Source organism: Falco biarmicus, chromosome 5 (assembly GCF_023638135.1).
Source record: "Falco biarmicus isolate bFalBia1 chromosome 5, bFalBia1.pri, whole genome shotgun sequence".
In the NCBI taxonomy this organism is placed as follows: domain Eukaryota; kingdom Metazoa; phylum Chordata; class Aves; order Falconiformes; family Falconidae; genus Falco; species Falco biarmicus.
This window is the reverse complement of record NC_079292.1, coordinates 53449241-53466537: the sequence shown is the minus strand read 5'-3', so window position 1 is coordinate 53466537 and position 17297 is coordinate 53449241. Positions and strand designations below refer to the sequence as shown.

Here is a 17297-nt window from a genome sequence, read left to right as displayed (position 1 = left end):
AGGATGCTGTTGCCAATAATAAACTTCTTCAGCTTCCTTTAATTGCCATCATAAAAAGAAAATTATATGCCTGAATGAAACTCAGACATCTCAGAATATTATATTTCTATTAACAAATGATTTACAGAGATATAAAAATGTTTGGTAGACATAGCTGTAGAAAATGTGGGGGTGAAAAGAAGAGGTTCCAGACACTTCAGTGAGTTCCGCAGGGCCCTGGTTTCAATATCTTAAATTTTGGTTTTCATGTGTGTGAGATCAGCAGAACAGCTGGGAGAAAGAAGGGAAAGGGCGATATAGAAAAGTAGATGGAAACAAACGACAAATTTACACACAGAAAGCTTAAGAAAGGGAAATAAAGGAAGGGAAGGACAATGAAGGTATGCAATATAAATAAAGGACTAGAGAACTATTCAGTTACCAAATCTGATGGAAGTAGCACTAGAACTGAATACACTTTCATGATTCATGCTCCTTTTCTACTGAGCTAACTGTAAATTAGCTCAGTAGAATCTACTGAGCTAACTAAAAAGCTGGAAAAGCTTTTAATTTTGGACCTTCTAGAGCCTATTGAACCAGAATTCCCGCTTCTTACATCTTCCCCTGAATACTCCTTTGGGTATGGGTAGAGAGAAATAAAGAGGGGGATTAATTGGAATGCAAGTAATTTTCTGTCGGCTTTAATGAGTTGGCAATTTGCAGTTGCTTGGAGATAACTTATGGGACCTGAAGGCCATTCCGGTCTCCCCCATTATAGAAGCAGAGGATCAAGGGACATTCCTTCACTTCCTGAGCATCTTGTATGCAGAATAATAAAATACAGCAGGAAAAAAATGGATCTTTAAATTCTAGCCTTCTCCATTTTATAGAACAACCATTTTATCAGCATTTTATTGAAGGAACACTATTTTCCTTAGGCATACATTAAACTAAAAGTTAAGTAGAATTGGTTTTCCTCTGCTGTGTTTTACTTATTCTTCCCTTAAATCCTATTTCTACAGTTAATCTGACAAGACACTTGCATCTGCTGGAGATCATCTTTTAGAGAGACAGCTGCATGCATGAGGGTAGATGCTTATATTTATCCACAATTGTAATAGATAGGCCTATACATGTAGATAAGTCAAGGACTGGGGCTTTGGTCTAGCTTTTGTTTGATCAAAAACATGCAACTTGATACACATATCCTTATCTTTTATGAGGAAAAGAATAAAAAAAACTTGGCAAAGGGTAAAAATACTATTTTTTAAAATACAAGATTTTAAAAAAAATAAATATTTAACTTAGACATAGCATAAAATATGTTGTATCAATTTTTTCAATCTTCAGAATAATCTGAGTAAGGTTTAATAATCTCTGCAAGAGAAATACCCATATATCCTTACATTTGTAATGCTAAAAAGGCTCCAAGTATCTAATGAAATAGCAAGATACATTTTTAACATTGCAAAAGCTTTGACTGACTAATGATTTGAAAGGATCTTCCAGATAGTGTTAAAAATGTTTGCTAAAGGTATTAAGTTGAAAAAGAGAATTCATCTTTATGTATGTCTCAAGGATTAGACACCGATCCAGCCAAGAGAACACCATGGTGGACACAGCCGACAATCCTAAACGACATATCAGAGCACTGAATACCACTCCTTCCTCCACTGGAATAAGAAAATAGCAAATAAATAGCTACTGAAGACAGTGTTATTTGCTAGAATTAGAGGAAGAACTAAAGATCAGTCTGAAAACTACTAACATCAGTTAGTTTCTCATAGATGAGATAAGAAGGGAAGAAATTAAACGCAAAACCAGAATTTTTCTGAAGAATCTGTAAGTAAAAGATTGGAGAAAAAAAAAAGCATTATATTCTTAAGTGCTACTGTAAAAAAATGAATCATGTACCTTTAGGATATAATGGTGTTTAGTAAACTTTAAGTATATAGGAACATTAGATGGATGGCACAGAAAAAGATCTTAATTAAACCAATTGGATTAATTTTATCAAAATGTGTGCAATTAAGAAAATTACTAGGAAACACCTATTTGTATACTGCAAAGAGAGCTTATTTCTAGTCACAAATACACTATGTCAAATTCTAATTACAGTTGCACACATAAAGCCTAATTAAATGGACATTGTGCGGATTCAAGAACAGCTAAATGATAACTACAGTGTTTCAAACTCTTATTCCACAAAAGGTCTACACAGACATTTTTTCAAGTAGCCTGTTGACAGGAATCTAAAAGTTAGATATGCCCATAAAAAAATGGAAGCCACAGTGTTCTTTTTTCTTTTACTGATTTTATTTAAGTGTGGATAACCACAATGTGAGGCCTATTTTTTGTGACTTCTCTCTATCACCTGCCAATTTTTGAAGGATATATACAACTGAAAACCAACAAAAGCATAGGGCTGAAGCATAACGAGGAATTGGTCAAATTTATCAAAGAAATTTATCAAAGGAACTTGCCAACATTTATATCTCTTTTTTTTTTTTTAGTTAGAAAGGAAGAAGAGCCAGTTAATACAACATGCTCTTCTGATCATGTAGAAGTTACTGCTGTTTAATATGTATGTCACTGTAGTCATCTGAGACTTAACAGCATTGCAATTCTCTCTGCAAGGTTAATGATAAGGCCACAAATACGAATTTATTTTTTTTTACACCATAATTTTACATATGAAAATTACTTAGGCCTCGATTTTACAAGTCTTTATTCATGTATGCAAGCTTATATACGTGTCCTGGTATATCAAGGCTTTTATGCGATCCACTTGAAGGTGGGAGGCTATATCTGGCAAACACACACCTGTGCCTATGGAGTAAATCTCCCCAAAACAGGAAAGAAAGGTTTACTTTTTTTTTTTCCGTCGGAAAAAGGAAACCTCACATCTTATGCTTGTTTTTAAAATGTTGAATTAATAGATTCCTCTCCAGAATCAAATCAAACAAAGTTGAAGAAACAGTGAAGCTAAAGCTCTGCACTGCCAGATGACTCTGAGTGATGGCATTATGACACAGTGCAGTTATTTCATCAGCTATGAGGTAAGTTGTGATTGTTATTCCAACACTCAAAATAATAAACTGGGGAATTTATCAGCTTCTGGGCTGGAATCCTGTCAGTATGATCCAGACTAGATGACATGCATGCAAAGTTTTTTTTCATGGCGAAGATTTGTATTTGGGATTGCTGGGGAAGCAATGGCATAGGGCAATCTCAAACTGTGTTAGCAGCATGCACAAGGTCAAATCTAGGACTACATAGCACTTCGTCTCTTGAATCTTGCCTTATGTTAGTGCTTTGCACAGGATGAATTAAACACATCCTATGAAATATCACTGATTATAAAAAAAAATCATTACATACTTTTATGCAACATAGAAGACATGTCTTGTCTTTCCTCAGCAGCTCCCTTCTACAAGCAGATTCTTATTTGCTGTTCCATTGCATATTGCAGATCAAATCAAACATTACATTTGAAAAGGATATACATTACTGGCACTCAGAGCTATACGGCACTTTGGAAGACAAAGCAAGACTCTTTGGAGATGTATTTGCCATCGGTGAGGCTTTTGGCTAAGGATTATTTGACATAACTCCTGAAAAAAACTGTAGACAAGGAGAACACAATCGACGTTCACTAGGACAGGTACAGCAAAAAGGGAAGCAAACGTGGCTATATTGGTTGATAGTATTTCAAGTTTTGCCGAGTTCATTGTTAAAGAAGATTTTATAAAGAGTTCCTCATATGGTGTTTTAGTGAAAAGGACAGTCAAACATTTATACAGCTTTCATTAAGTGTCTTAATTTTCTACCCGAGGTGAGGTCAGTGGGGATATGCATTTTTAAGGGAGATACAGAATATTTGATTTTAGGCACAGTGCTATATCTACCCTTTCTCTGAGGTATGAATCATTTTGTAGGATACACGCTGATCAACTTTGCTATACAGGGGGTACTTATGTCTCTGTCCAAACCCTCTGCAAACCTTTATGTGTTGCAATAGAAACTGGACTGACCTGAAACACCCTATGCTGAGTCCCAGCTTGGGCTATCATGACAACGCTGAGCAAATGCCAAGGCCAAGTTAGTGTGCACAGTCATATTATTTGGTGCAAAAATACCCACGAGAGATGATGCTATGAACAGCTGGGATAGCGTATACACTGTCACAGATAAATGGTAGCTGAAGTTGACTACAAAATTCAGAATTGGAAATTAAGTAACCATTTTTCAGAGGGAGACTAGTTAATCACTAGAAAAAAAATACTACGAGAAAAGCTCCATTCTTCATTTCAGTGATGGGTGCCTTCTGGAAAGTATACCTTGATCAAAATTTATGATTTAGATGAGTGCAAATTATTGGAACCATTAGGACACTTAAATGAAGGTAATGGTGACATAGAGGGTATCAGTGCCATTAATAATTTTAGTCCTAAACTCTTGAGTTTTCTTGAAGAAGTTACTCATTAGGCAAACAGGCTCTAAGAATCAGACAAAAGGCAGAAGACATTATATACAAAATATTAACAGCTTTTGTATAGAACAAGTGAAGCAGAGTTAAAAGGCTAATTTAAATTAAAAAAATGCAGTGCATTATCCTTTGTCACACCTGACATCAATTATTTTTACAGAACAATGGAATAATACCTTAAATGCTCCAAATATCCCTGACATTATTTTTTTTGTTTTCTAGGACTCCACGTTCAATTTACAAATAGCAAGACTTTAAAAGTTTTAACGTTAACTAGAGCTGTCATATATTTAATGTCTGAGAGTAAACATCTATGGATGAACCAGACAACTTAAGTTCATCTTTTCAGATTATTTTAGGAACATGTTGGGTCTAATTTAAAAATTCTGCACAGCTTCCCTAATTTCTCTTTGATGCCTTCTTAATAAATCTACTGTAATAAACAAATGTTGGATTAATAGAGACTCTTGTTTGAGGTTTATAAATGTCTAGCATATCATTAAGACAAACTACTAATTAAATTTTAATGATGCCTAAGTAGTCAATTGAAATGGAATGAAATTTTACATCTAAATAGCATCTTCTAAGCAAGAAGGAGGAAAACATTGAAATTTGGGTTAATGACACTATAATCACCAGAGAGAGAACTGGTCTCCAGAATTATGTTCCCTCATGAAACTTTTCAGAGGGAAATGTATTATTCAGTAATCTATTCCATGCATATAAATGGCGCTAAAATACTATAGCATGCTGCAGTGTGTTTGTAACTCCACAAGGCTAGAACAGGCTCAGTGTACGTGCTTGCTACTCAGGGAGCAGAAGGCCAGGAGACCTGGTGGACCTTTAGTACCTACTGGCTGCAGCAGCTGACAATTTGAAAAATCGTGCTTCATCCCTGGGGTAGGAGCACCCTTGCTGAATAACTGATGAAGTTGAATATGTTCAAAAATGCAAAATTAGAGATTCAGCATTTTAAGATAGTTTTCATTTAAGATATTAATTCAACTGAAATAAATACCATGGATAGCATTTTAACAGGAATACATCCTTTTATAATCACTTCTATACAATTTTAATTTACTAACCCAAAGCGCTCTGGTGAAACTCATGCATACTGCTCACAGTACTGATGTGTTGATCACTGATGAACCAGACCTCTGCTTTCACGTCTAGGAGAGATGCCATTTTGAGGTTTTTGTGGGGATTTTTGGGGTTTTTTTGGGGGTGGGGTGGGTTGGGGTTTGGAGGTTTTTTTTAAGGAAGTGACAAAGTCAGTATAAGTGAAGCTCTCACACCCCCAAATTGTAATACAAAGGAGTGCTTCTCTGCTTTAGCCTATCCTTTAACTACACTGTCAGTGGCCCTGTTTCTCTTGGGGCTTTATGTCCTAACCTAAGTTAGCCATAGAAATTCTTACAAGGTGAAGTGCTCTGCTCGCTCTGTTCCAGTGACTGGGGGCTCACTGTCTCTGCAGCATTCGTAGGGCAGTTTTGTTTAGCAGCAAAAAGGAATCAAAAGCTTGAATGTAAATCTCACTGCTACATCACAAGATGGCATACGATGCTCAGACTTATCTTATTACCTCTTATAAAGACCTTATATACATTACTATCATCCTTAATGTTACACAGCATAGTATTTTAATTTACCTTACCCAGATTGGTAATCCTGCAACTACTGTATATGTGAAGGCTCTACTTCCAGAGGGAGTTATGCGTTGTTAAGTGTTGGTTAGAAGGAATCTGACTTACTGAGACAAACTTTTCATTTAACTGACTTTCTGGACTGTTTCAACTTAATACTTTCCAAGGTAAAACATGCAAATACATGACTGCGTGTTTTATAAGGAAGTGTTAATTCTCTTATACCCTATTGATAGCTTGGCACCCTAATGATTTTTATAATTCGGTAGAATCTCATGTGTGTGTCTAACAAAATTTTTAATTAAAAAATTACATTTTTCCTATATTACAGTTCCTTTACAACTATACCATATATATATAAACTAGCAATGTATGTTAACCTTTCTCTGTCCTTAAATTAAAAGGAATCTTAAAAGCAGTTGTAAGGATTCCAAAATGAGAAACTCTGAAGACAGATAAATCTAAAGGAACAGGGGAAAAAAATTGAAAGTCTTCATGACATAGGTATATAACATATACTTAGGATAAATAGTATGTAGTTCAGACTAGGTGAATATTCATAGTCACAAAGGAACGATTCCTCTCCTTCCAGCAGAGAACGTTTTGATTATATCTAATTCATAAAGAATCTAATCCAAGGACAGACAGACACAGGAGAAAAAAAAAGGAAAGACTTGAAAAGCAGAAAGCATGGAAAACTCGGGTTGTGTGAGATTAGACAGAAGTCTAATAACAGATTACCTGCACACCTACTACTTCCAGACCATAAACTGGTTGGCACTCTCATATATGAAGTAGTCATGTCATGAATGCAGTGGTGTGTCAAGTCTTAGGTTATTTTATTTAGTTCTTTGAACTTATAATTTAGTTTGAGAAAGCAAACAAAGTGAAGACATTTGTCTCTTCAAAGTGATTTTGAAACTGTGGTACCTTCAGTCCTTAGAGCTGGAAGAAAAATAGGGCCTTCAAAAAATAGGCTGCTGAAAATTCAATGATATTCTTTACAAATTACAATGACTGTCTCAAAGACATTTTATAGATTTAGTAAAAAAGTATAGTAACATACCTTTTACATCCACATATTTCTAAATGACTGAATGATAAAAATGCATAGATAAGAAATACAGGGACGACTCATCAACTTTAATTATCCCTGTGAATGTTATTGTAAATTTCTTAATTGAATTTAAAATGTTTCTTCCCTCTCAGTTAGCACAATGACTGCTTCTCTATCTTTAATTGCTAAGTAAAGACTGATTTGAATGGAACACATCTGTATATTCCATGGATGTGTATATTTAAAGTTATATTTCATCAGGAGCTTGATATGAAAGTAGCGATTAAAAATATTCTACATATAAATTTAAAATTTAAAGAGAACCTGAAACATTATGACTGAATTATTTGGATTAGACTTGCAAATTCTCTTCAAACTTTGCAAAGGAACGTTAAAGACTGAAAGAAACCAAAAACCCCTGCAAATTTTAAAAATGAAGCTTTCAGAATCCAAATAATAGCACTAAATTTAATGGTTATGGATGAAAACCAAACCTGTTTGTTTTCAGGATGGATCTGCAAAGTAATTTTTAAGTACCATCTTTATTTCTCTGACACCCTCTAATTACACTGGAACTGATGCTGCCAAGAGGTTTCTTTTGTGTTTGTATCTGTGTTTTAATAGTTCTCCATAGCTCCTGGCAGCTACTATGAGTCAGTGTACTGGTTTTACAAGAGGTGCACCAAAGACACCATTAAGTTATTATATAATTTATGCAAATTAAAAAAAAAAAAAAGAAGCTAGGTTGCCATTTGCTGACAGGTAAAAAGAAAGCGAAGCTGCTAGGTTTTATGGGGAGCCTTTGAATTCTATAGACAGAAATTATCATGTGTCCAATATATAATGCAGAAAGTCTTTTTCTCCCTTCTGAAAAAAGTCTATGTAGTAAGTCATTAAATGCCTGCCTAGTTTTCAATAATTGCACGGAAGGCAAAAGGCATGGAATTAATCACGATGTGAAATAGAATATGTCTCTTTCTCATAAACTTATCTTCTTTCACAAATGAAACAATAATGTACAATTGACAGACTAAATATTTTTCACTATATTTCATATGCAGCTTTAAAAACTTCTATGCTGGAAAAAAACCCACACTAAGTGCTAAAGTGCCATAGTAGATGATCTTGCTTGTCATTACATGTCTGTGTAAAGCAAACACAAAATCTGACATTTGAATCAAGTTTGAGCCAATGAAAGTCACACGAAAAAGGTACTCACTTTTTCTTTAGTCTTCGGTCTTTTTCTGCTTGGGTTCCAAGTTTGCCTAATCCCAGAGATTCCTGAGCTGCTGCCTCTGTTTCCATGTAACCTCCTGGAAAACAAAACAAAACAAATCCCACCGGATTTTCCTATAGCTTTTTCTCAGTTGTTCCGTTCTCAACTCTTCAATCCCCCTCCCACCTGCCACCATCATCTGTGTTCATTTCCTTAAGCCATGACATCTGGTGTTTGTGGTGAATGAACAGCTATCACTTACAAAAGTAAATTCTGGCGAGTGTTTACTACATGGAAAAGAGTAGAAGTAGAGGTGAAAATTGCCGCCTTCTCCTCCTTGCGTTTAGCAGAAATGTATGAGAAGAGCACCCTGATCTCCTTTGCCTGTTTTTCTTTGCCTCCGGAGGCTCAGACTCACGGTCCTAAGTAAGCAAGGCTCTCACAATTCTTAAATCTTATTTGGGAAATATACAAACAAAACTGCCTCATTATAGACAATAAGGCATCACTTAGTCTCCTAATACTAAAGCTTTTGTTTTGCTTTCATAGACAGTCTGAGTCTTTGACGTCATTATCCCTGCTAACTCCCAAGCTAGAGATGACATAAAGAATCTGTCAGAGAAGTAAAAAACCTCATAGGTCTCTCTGGAGGTGTCTTGTAGGCATCTAATTCCTGTCAAAGTCATGGGAACTTGAATAACTTGCATAGAGTGACAAGGGAAGCTTGCAGCAAGCAAGGACACCTGGACCAAAATAAAATCATACTGTAAACTAAGGACATGACTGCTATTGTATGATCCATGCTGATCATACAATATGTCCATTAATGTGACCTTCCTAGTGCAGAAGTGGAAAGACGCTCAGACTTTTTTGTCGCTGCCTGGATTCAAGGAAGAAATGACCTGCTCATGGAGCTGTCAGTATGGTCTCCTGGCCCTGGCTCCATACTGTCCTCTCATTTGAATGTATGTGTGCAGACAGAGGGGCTGCAGCACTTCTTCAGGGCGGCTTTCCTCCTGTGCTGCTATTCATATATATACATACAGAAAGTGTGTAACTGGCACAAGAAAGAAGACAACAGTACTGTAAATGTTGGTGCTTGACTCCATTTGGCAATGGCAACTTCTCATTTCTCAGCTAATAGATAGTGAACAATTGTAGAGCAAACACTGGTATAATTAAGAAAGCATAATAAAATTATTTTTAATTAATTAAAGCATAGTATTCTGATTCATTGATTTTAACCATAAAACAATGTATAAATTTTACATGGTGAAATAGCCTCACTCCTTTTTACAAGTAACATTTACATGCACCTCTATCAAGTGAGAACAAAACCTACTGCTGCATCATGTTTATGATGTTAACTTAGAAAAGACTGGCTTTAAGCTGTCCTTTCAAAGCAGGTGTAGTTTTAACACTCCTGCTTGTCTATACGCATTTCATTATTAAAGAGGACACAACTTCTGCAAGTCTTATGACCAGAACGATGCATGCAATTCACAAACACCTTAAACATGAATGTATACTTTGCTTTACTTCATCTGCCTTTCAAAGTTTTACAGAATATCTCATGAAATGTTTATTGCAGACTCTGGAGTAAGTTTTTAATTTAGCAAACTGCTGTATCAATATACCACACCTTTCTGAGAGAGCAGCTCACAGTATGTTAAGACAGAGATGGTATGAGTGCAGTACAATGAGGGTTTATCACAGATTGGAAAGTATTCTTGGCATAACAGACTTCACCGTAAGACAAACACATCTGTCCCTTTGAATAAACCAGGGTGATTGTGCCTGTCAGTATCTCAGGCATGCAGATGGCCACAATAAATGTTCCCTAACAAGCTGACCTTTGCATACACCACAGAGACCAGCTTGCCTGGGCAGGGCTAAAAATACTTGCAATGTATTGTTTGTTTTAGGGATGAGAATATTCTAAATGTAACATGGGAAGAAGAATATGTAAGTGTCTAGTGTGGTATTCCACAAGTGAAAGAAGACTGGATGAGTTCAAAATCAATCAAATAAATCAATAAATAAAAGGAACCTGTGCTCCCTGTAACATTCCTTTTCCCTTCTCCAATAACATAAAGAAATCGTGAAGGATCTAGAAATCTTGATTCTAAGATCTCCTAAGGAATGAACTTGCCTTTGAACAATAACACAATTGATTTAGCAGAGACACTGAAGGTAGCAAATTATAAAATAAAAAAATTCTGGCAAGTTTAGCAGTTGAAAGGTAATGCTTTCAGAGTTTTGCAGGGCTGCTGAAGTTAGTGATATAACTTGGGAAGTTCCAATATTGCTTCTTAAGTATGAATAACTATTACCTGGTATTTTAGAGATACTATAGTATTAGTTACAGAAGTATTATGTGTACTTATATCCCTAATATCTTCTTCATTGACATAAACTTTTAAAGTGTTCCTTTAACTGTAATTGTGTGCATGTGCAAATATGCATATAGGAAAATGAATTAATGTTTCTGAGGCTCAAAATTACATTTATTATCTTTTTAGTATTTGACAAGCTATTGAAGAAAAAGGTATTTTACATATTAAAAAATACAAGAAATACATATCTATATCAAATTAGAATGTTTAATTTAAGCAATAAATTAAATGAGATTCTTTTATTAATTTTGCATTATAAGGTTAGGTTATGAAAACCGTACAAATATACTGCAGTGCAGTAATGATAGGACTTACTATTTAAATTTCTGTGATATAGTATCTTCTTATAAATAGAACTATTAATTATATCGCTGCACAGATAGCGTACCTGTCATGGAATTGATTCAAGTACTACCATGATGCTGGTTTTTAAATTTTGTTTTGTCTTTAAAGTACTGCTGTTGAATGGCAATTGCCACTTAATATTTGTTTTTCTTCTGGTATCTTAAAAGATGAGAAAAAACACCCTATAATTCAGCTGTTCAATGTCACTTCAATTTCTAAAAATATTTTGCTCCCACTTTTTAGTCAGTTAACAGTCCTACTGTTAATTTTATACATACTTGTAAACCTAGCTTGCTTAATTAAAATGTGCTTTTTACAGAAATCTTTGCTGTGGAACTAAAGGATGTAAACCAGAAAAATTTCATTTAACTGCAAATTTTCACTAATATCTTTTTGCGATTTCATGAGCTACTGTTGGGATTACAAATAGGCTTTATCCAATTATACATATGTCTTATTAATCATGGTGAGTATTAAGAAATTAATCTATTGACAGATTACATGGCTCCTGAGGTAATATTTAAAGTTGTTATTTTATGTTTGTTCCACATTGCAAGGAACTACAGGGAAGGCTAACACATTTGTTACATCTTTTTCCTCTGTGTTCCTGAGTTACAGTGAAATCATAGATTATTATGCATAATCCATCAATATCAGAAAATTGGTTTTATGGAAAGTAAACAGGAATTAATAATGTAGTCTAAATTTATAAAATTCTCCATCAGTGCACATGGTTACATGCAGGTGTATTTGAGAGATTCATTTAATAGATTCTGAAATAGATTAAACTATGAAAAATACTGAATAAATCAGTTCTATTCTTCCCATGGTGTGAAAAAAAGGAATTTAAATTGCGATTAGAAATTAGTTATTTTTTTTCAAGAGCACAAGGTTCTCATGGGCAGAGAGGAGAAATATTGGAATATAAATGCAGAATGCTCAGTTCTTTGATTTTACTCTGATACTTTGACCTAACTATTACCTTACTTTATTCTGTACGATTTTAGCGATGGGTTTGCTAGTTGTGATAAGGATGTGTTTTAATATGAATTCAGTATTTTTTAATTTCAGGCTTACATATTGCTTAAGCATTTACAGTTACTGCAAACCCTTAAAATTCTTTTACAGGTGTTATGTGGTCACCATGGCAGTAAAAATTTAATGCCTCACAAATTCATACTATGTGACAGTTCGTGACTAGCAAAGAGCTAATATTTCTCTTTTACTGACACATCTATTCCAATTTGATGCTTGTGTTGGCATGTGTCTATATGCTAACCTTAATCTAGCTAAATCAGATTTAGACCAATTTAGAACAATACAGACTGTAGATAAGGATGTATTTGCCTGTCTGGGCATGCAGACTATGAGCCTTTGCTGAAGACTCTCGCTTGACTTTCCATTGCTTATAGTTATGCTTTTTTTTTTTTTTTTTTTTTTTTTGCATGTCATAGAGACATATCCTATGGAATAATCACAGAGGAAAAAATTTTACTAGGAATGAATTAGACTAAGGTCTCGGCAAGAGAAAAGGGCAGAAGTAGGAAGAAAACAAAGCGTTGCCGTGAGCAGCATAAGTAATTGAAAGAGTATGGTGAGGACATTCAGTGATAAGCACTAGCAGACATCAATTGACACACTGAAATCTGGACAGCAGCTACACTTACTTGCAAGGACCTTCCATAGCACATAGTTACAACTCTTACAGTGGTTTATTACTTTCTACTTTCTCACCTCCTCTTTATTTGGTTATTAGAGAGTACACTGTTAGCACTTCTACCCTAATTTGAGACTATTGAGGCAGTAGGTTCAGTGAAGAGGATGACTCTAGTTTTGTGCTGGAAGCCTCCTTTCATTTGCATTATAGTCATAGCAAATTCTTGACAAATAAAATTGCTGATAGCAATGAAGTTTAATGGGAAAGTTCTGCTAGACAAAACAGAAAAATAAGCAAATCGGAAACTGAAAAGAAGCAAAATTAAAAATGGAAAAAGACTGTGAAATGGTGACCTTGGCTTGTTACCACTAATTCCTTACTGAGCTGTCCAAGTCGAGCCTTCTCTTTTTTACCGAACAAACGTCCTATTGAAGACTTGATTCCTTTCTTCTTGGGAGCTTTGTGCAGGGAGTCCTGGCTGCTATTGACACTGCCAAGACCAATGCTTTCTGGCTCCAGTGAAGCGGGCAAACTACTACAAAATGATAATAAAGAAATGGAATAGATAACATGCCAGCATTTGCAGGTAATTTTTATTTTCTTCTGAGCTCTGCAAACAAATTAACTGGTTATACTTTAGTTATGTTCTCCCAACAACTGACACAATCATATCTTCTTCTATAAATGATTTAGCAACATGTAGAGCAATACAAGATCACTTTTTCCTCCCTCAGACTGACTGGATCTTATTAAAAAAAAAAAAAAAAGGCTGAAAATAAATCTTTTTAAATTGCTAAGAACAATTGATGAAAAATATAGGAATCAGCCTGCTGGTTGTCTTTGTAGGATTTGCAGTATCACTGTTTCTAGTAGTGATCAAAACTGTACCTCAAACCAGAAATATCCAGCATGTACTTTAGCATTGACAGACATTCTCCAGGTCATGCAAGAGACAAAGGGTAAGGCTTTCTCTCTCATGGCAGGGGAAACAATTGCCAAGAAGAAGCAGGAAAAAATCAGGTCATTTTGGAATAGTTAAAGAACAGCATATTTTAAAAAGAATAATAAGCAGTAAAACTGTGAAGTGCCAATTTATTACAAACATCTTACCTTCTGGCATCATTGTGGTATGAAGAGGGAAGGGTATGAGTCATTCTGATAGCTCTGGGTGTTGGAGGAGGAGAAGTTTCACATTTGATTGTGGCTTTATCTTCATGCCCATCTTCTTCAACTACTGCAATCTGGGGGAGAGAGATTCCATTGAAAGAAGATAAGCTTTTCAAGAAAGTTTAAATGTATCCTGCATGAATTTGTCAAGTGAATTGAAAGATATATGGTTTCGAGTACAATTTTTTGAGAAAATTGTAAGGATTGTTATTTTTGAAAGAGGCTACTGGGAAAGAGCAATTGCCTAGATATGGCAGCATACAGTACATATTTGAAAGAAAAGAAATCACACTTGGAGAAATTAATACCATTTATGCCAAACAGATTGATTCAGTGAAAATCTAAACATGAAAATAACCTCAGACATGAACAGGTCTCTTGCATTAAACAGGATTGTTCAAGTAAATAAAGTTTCTCAGGATGTAAGGGAGAAAGTAAATAGAGACAGAAACAGGATGACTCTCTCCATAGCTTGTTAACAGCATGGCCAGAATGCTTGAAAATAAGCATGAACAGAAAAGGAATTTTGTCACAGCATATAATGATTTATCTTAAATACAGTCTCATGTAAATATAAATCCCATATTCAGTACCAATTCTGTAAACGACTTTATATTCCTCCAGAAGATTTCAAGTAATCTGACTCTGGTTCCTCCAGCAAGATGAATGGCCAAAATACATTTGAAAGTAATTCTTTTGTGTCCATACTTTTTTTTTTTTAAAAAAAACTGTATATCGTTAAGTTTGTGCTGTAGAGGCTACTATGCCAAGGTATTGCTTGTGGGCCTTGATTCTGTGGCTTACCTGTGATCCCTGCAAGCTTTTCCAGGTAGAATTAAAATGATTATATTCAGGAATCAAACAAAAAGGAGTGGGAGGATGCAATGGCTGACAAGGAACACTGTTAGCAGAGGAATATGATAGATGAGTTCTCTCAAACTTAAAAAAAACCACACAGTATCATACCTTTCTCCGATGTTTCCTTAGGTCGCTTGGCTTAGATTGGTAACAAAAGCAGCAACAACAAAAAAGGAATTTAATAAATCTTATTTAAGCATATCAAAATGCCACACATTTGTTTTTCTCACATTCAGAAGTAGGAAGCAGAGATTTCATTAATTTAAAACTACCCATATAATATACTAACTATACACTTGGCGTTATAACATAAGACAACCCCTGACAAACAGGCCATTCAGGGAAAACAAGTTTTTTTTAAAGTTACAATCTCCTTCATTTTCATAAGTTTAGCGAACATTAGGGCATTGCAAGCTTATAGTGGCACTTTTCTGAGTTTTCATATAAATCCTTCTACTATCCCCAACACAGGGAATTTAATATGTTTTTTTAGCTTTATCTAATATTACAAATATATTGGTGTCTCACCAAGTATAAACACAAAATATCATCAGCAAATACCATGCCTGAAAAAGGGGTTTTTCTCTCCAGTTATCTCACATTAAAGTGACTGGCATTTTCAGTCAATGGATACAATTTCACCGATGTTCTGTACTGCAGCATTATTTGGCAAAAGAAGGCTGCTAGAATGTGTCTAGTTCCACCCTCTTTTCATTTTTATTTTTGGTAGATGTCTCATTCATACAAGGAAAGCTGAAGATACTCTGTAGAATTTATTAATGTATGGACTTGGGCTGTGGAAACTCATGCAGTACCGCTTCTCCAGCCAACCTCTACAGGATCGTTTGGCAATTTGGGCTCTGGAGACAAGATCTCTACAGAACTCTTCCCAACTCAAAGTTTCTACTTAGAGGGTGTCTGATAGCCTTTTGTGTCTGTCCCCAGTCAGTAAGGAGGAGTATTCAACAATGAACTCCTGCTGAAACAGTGCAGTCCAGAAGTGTTCTGAAATGGCTGATGAGGGTGAGCAAAGTTGTGGACTGTGCTGTCATTTTGTATTTGAATCTGAGCAACCTACTGACCCAAAGCTGCTGTGTCCCAACCAAGACAACCAGGCAGTGCAGGTGTCTGCTGGAAGGTCAGTTTTAACCACTGCTATTTGTCTGTAGCGGGATGGCTTAGTTTAAATAGCTGGTGAAATGGAGCCAAACTGCATATTTGGGAAGGTGCTGCTTCAGTGAAGTGTGTGGCACCACAGCTGTCTGTGCACCCACCTCCTTCACAATGGTCTGCACCACCAATATTTTCATTTCTGCACTTTGGCAGTGGGAACTGGGGGCAGCAGAGAATCAGTGCCACAGCCTGCCACAAGTGCCAGCCCTGACCTCCACTCTGGTGTCTTTAGTTCCCAAGAAGGCAGCAAACACCATCCTAAACTGGGAGAAGTAGAGGTGGATATAAGTAGTTGTCTGCTCCCAGGAAAAGGGAGTAGTCAGCTAGATGATGGTAAAACAGAAGTCCCTACTCCCAGAAAAGCAGAATAAACAGCAAGGCTCCACTCCCAGCTGTTCTGAGCAACCTTCTCCTGCAAGAAGAGCTGATTTATGCTTTCTGGTTGAGATCAAGGCTCATTTCCCCTTTGCTGAGAGGCTCCATAGGGAACCAGTGCTGCTGCTTCCCAGGAATGGGCCATAAGGGGATATGGGTGACACTATGATTATTGGAGAAACAGCAAAAAAAAAAATGAGGCTACACATACCCTGTTCTCCTCCCTGTATGTGAAGATCAGCAGCGTGGGCTGCTTTGATTTTCTCCTAGTGCTTAAAGGGATGAATTTGTCCAGGATCCAGACTGGGTTGCAGCACAGACTGGACAACAAACTCTGTGTCTGCACTCTACTGAATATCAGAGCTGTACATCTTGAGTATGTCAACACATACTACCTTCACTTACTTGACTGTTGTACTGTTTATTTTTGTCTAGGTCCAAAATTAAAATTTTTGCAAACCCCTTTTCAACCAGCCATTTCAGAATATGTCCTCAAAGGTACTGTAATGTTAGAAATGCTTTGCATGATAATTTGATGGCTTGGTATCTGTTTGTGTGCTGCTTGTAATGTTGAAATATATCAGTTAAATTAATTATTGGGAAACAAAGCACTTATTTCAAGTCCTTGATACACTGTCATGAAAAATGCATGCTGCAAGTACAAAAGAGTATACCAAATATAGAAGTATATCCTAATGATTATATGTATGAAGTAGTAGAAGGTTTTAATGTCTTCTAGGCATTCCTTGGAGGTTTAAACTCAGCAATAGTTCCACAGATGGCTGTGTAATAACTATATAACTTCAGAGCTTTTAATTAGTAAATATTTTTACATATAAATTAATTACAGTTTAATTAATTAAACAGTAAATTAATATGTAATTATATGTAATTGCAGTATTCCAGTGATCAGTTCTCTTTTTACTAATTCCACCACCTGTG

At 35.6% G+C, this 17297-nt stretch overlaps 1 protein-coding gene across 11 annotated transcripts in view; it reads right to left on the bottom strand.

The window, feature by feature from the left end:
* Positions 1 to 17297, bottom strand: part of PPFIA2 (PTPRF interacting protein alpha 2) — a 352109-nt gene that overhangs the window by 26549 nt on the left and 308263 nt on the right. For 6 of the 11 annotated variants that reach the window (XM_056341426.1, XM_056341434.1, XM_056341424.1 and 3 more), the window contains 4 exons: positions 14916 to 14945; positions 13893 to 14023; positions 13136 to 13317; positions 8388 to 8481 (listed from right to left, as the gene is read on the bottom strand). In XM_056341426.1, coding sequence (XP_056197401.1) covers positions 8388 to 8481; positions 13136 to 13317; positions 13893 to 14023; positions 14916 to 14945 — 437 coding nt within the window. The remainder of the gene's footprint in view (positions 1 to 8387; positions 8482 to 13135; positions 13318 to 13892; positions 14024 to 14915; positions 14946 to 17297) is intronic. The other 5 variants (XM_056341429.1, XM_056341425.1, XM_056341430.1 and 2 more) reach the window with 1 other exon arrangement.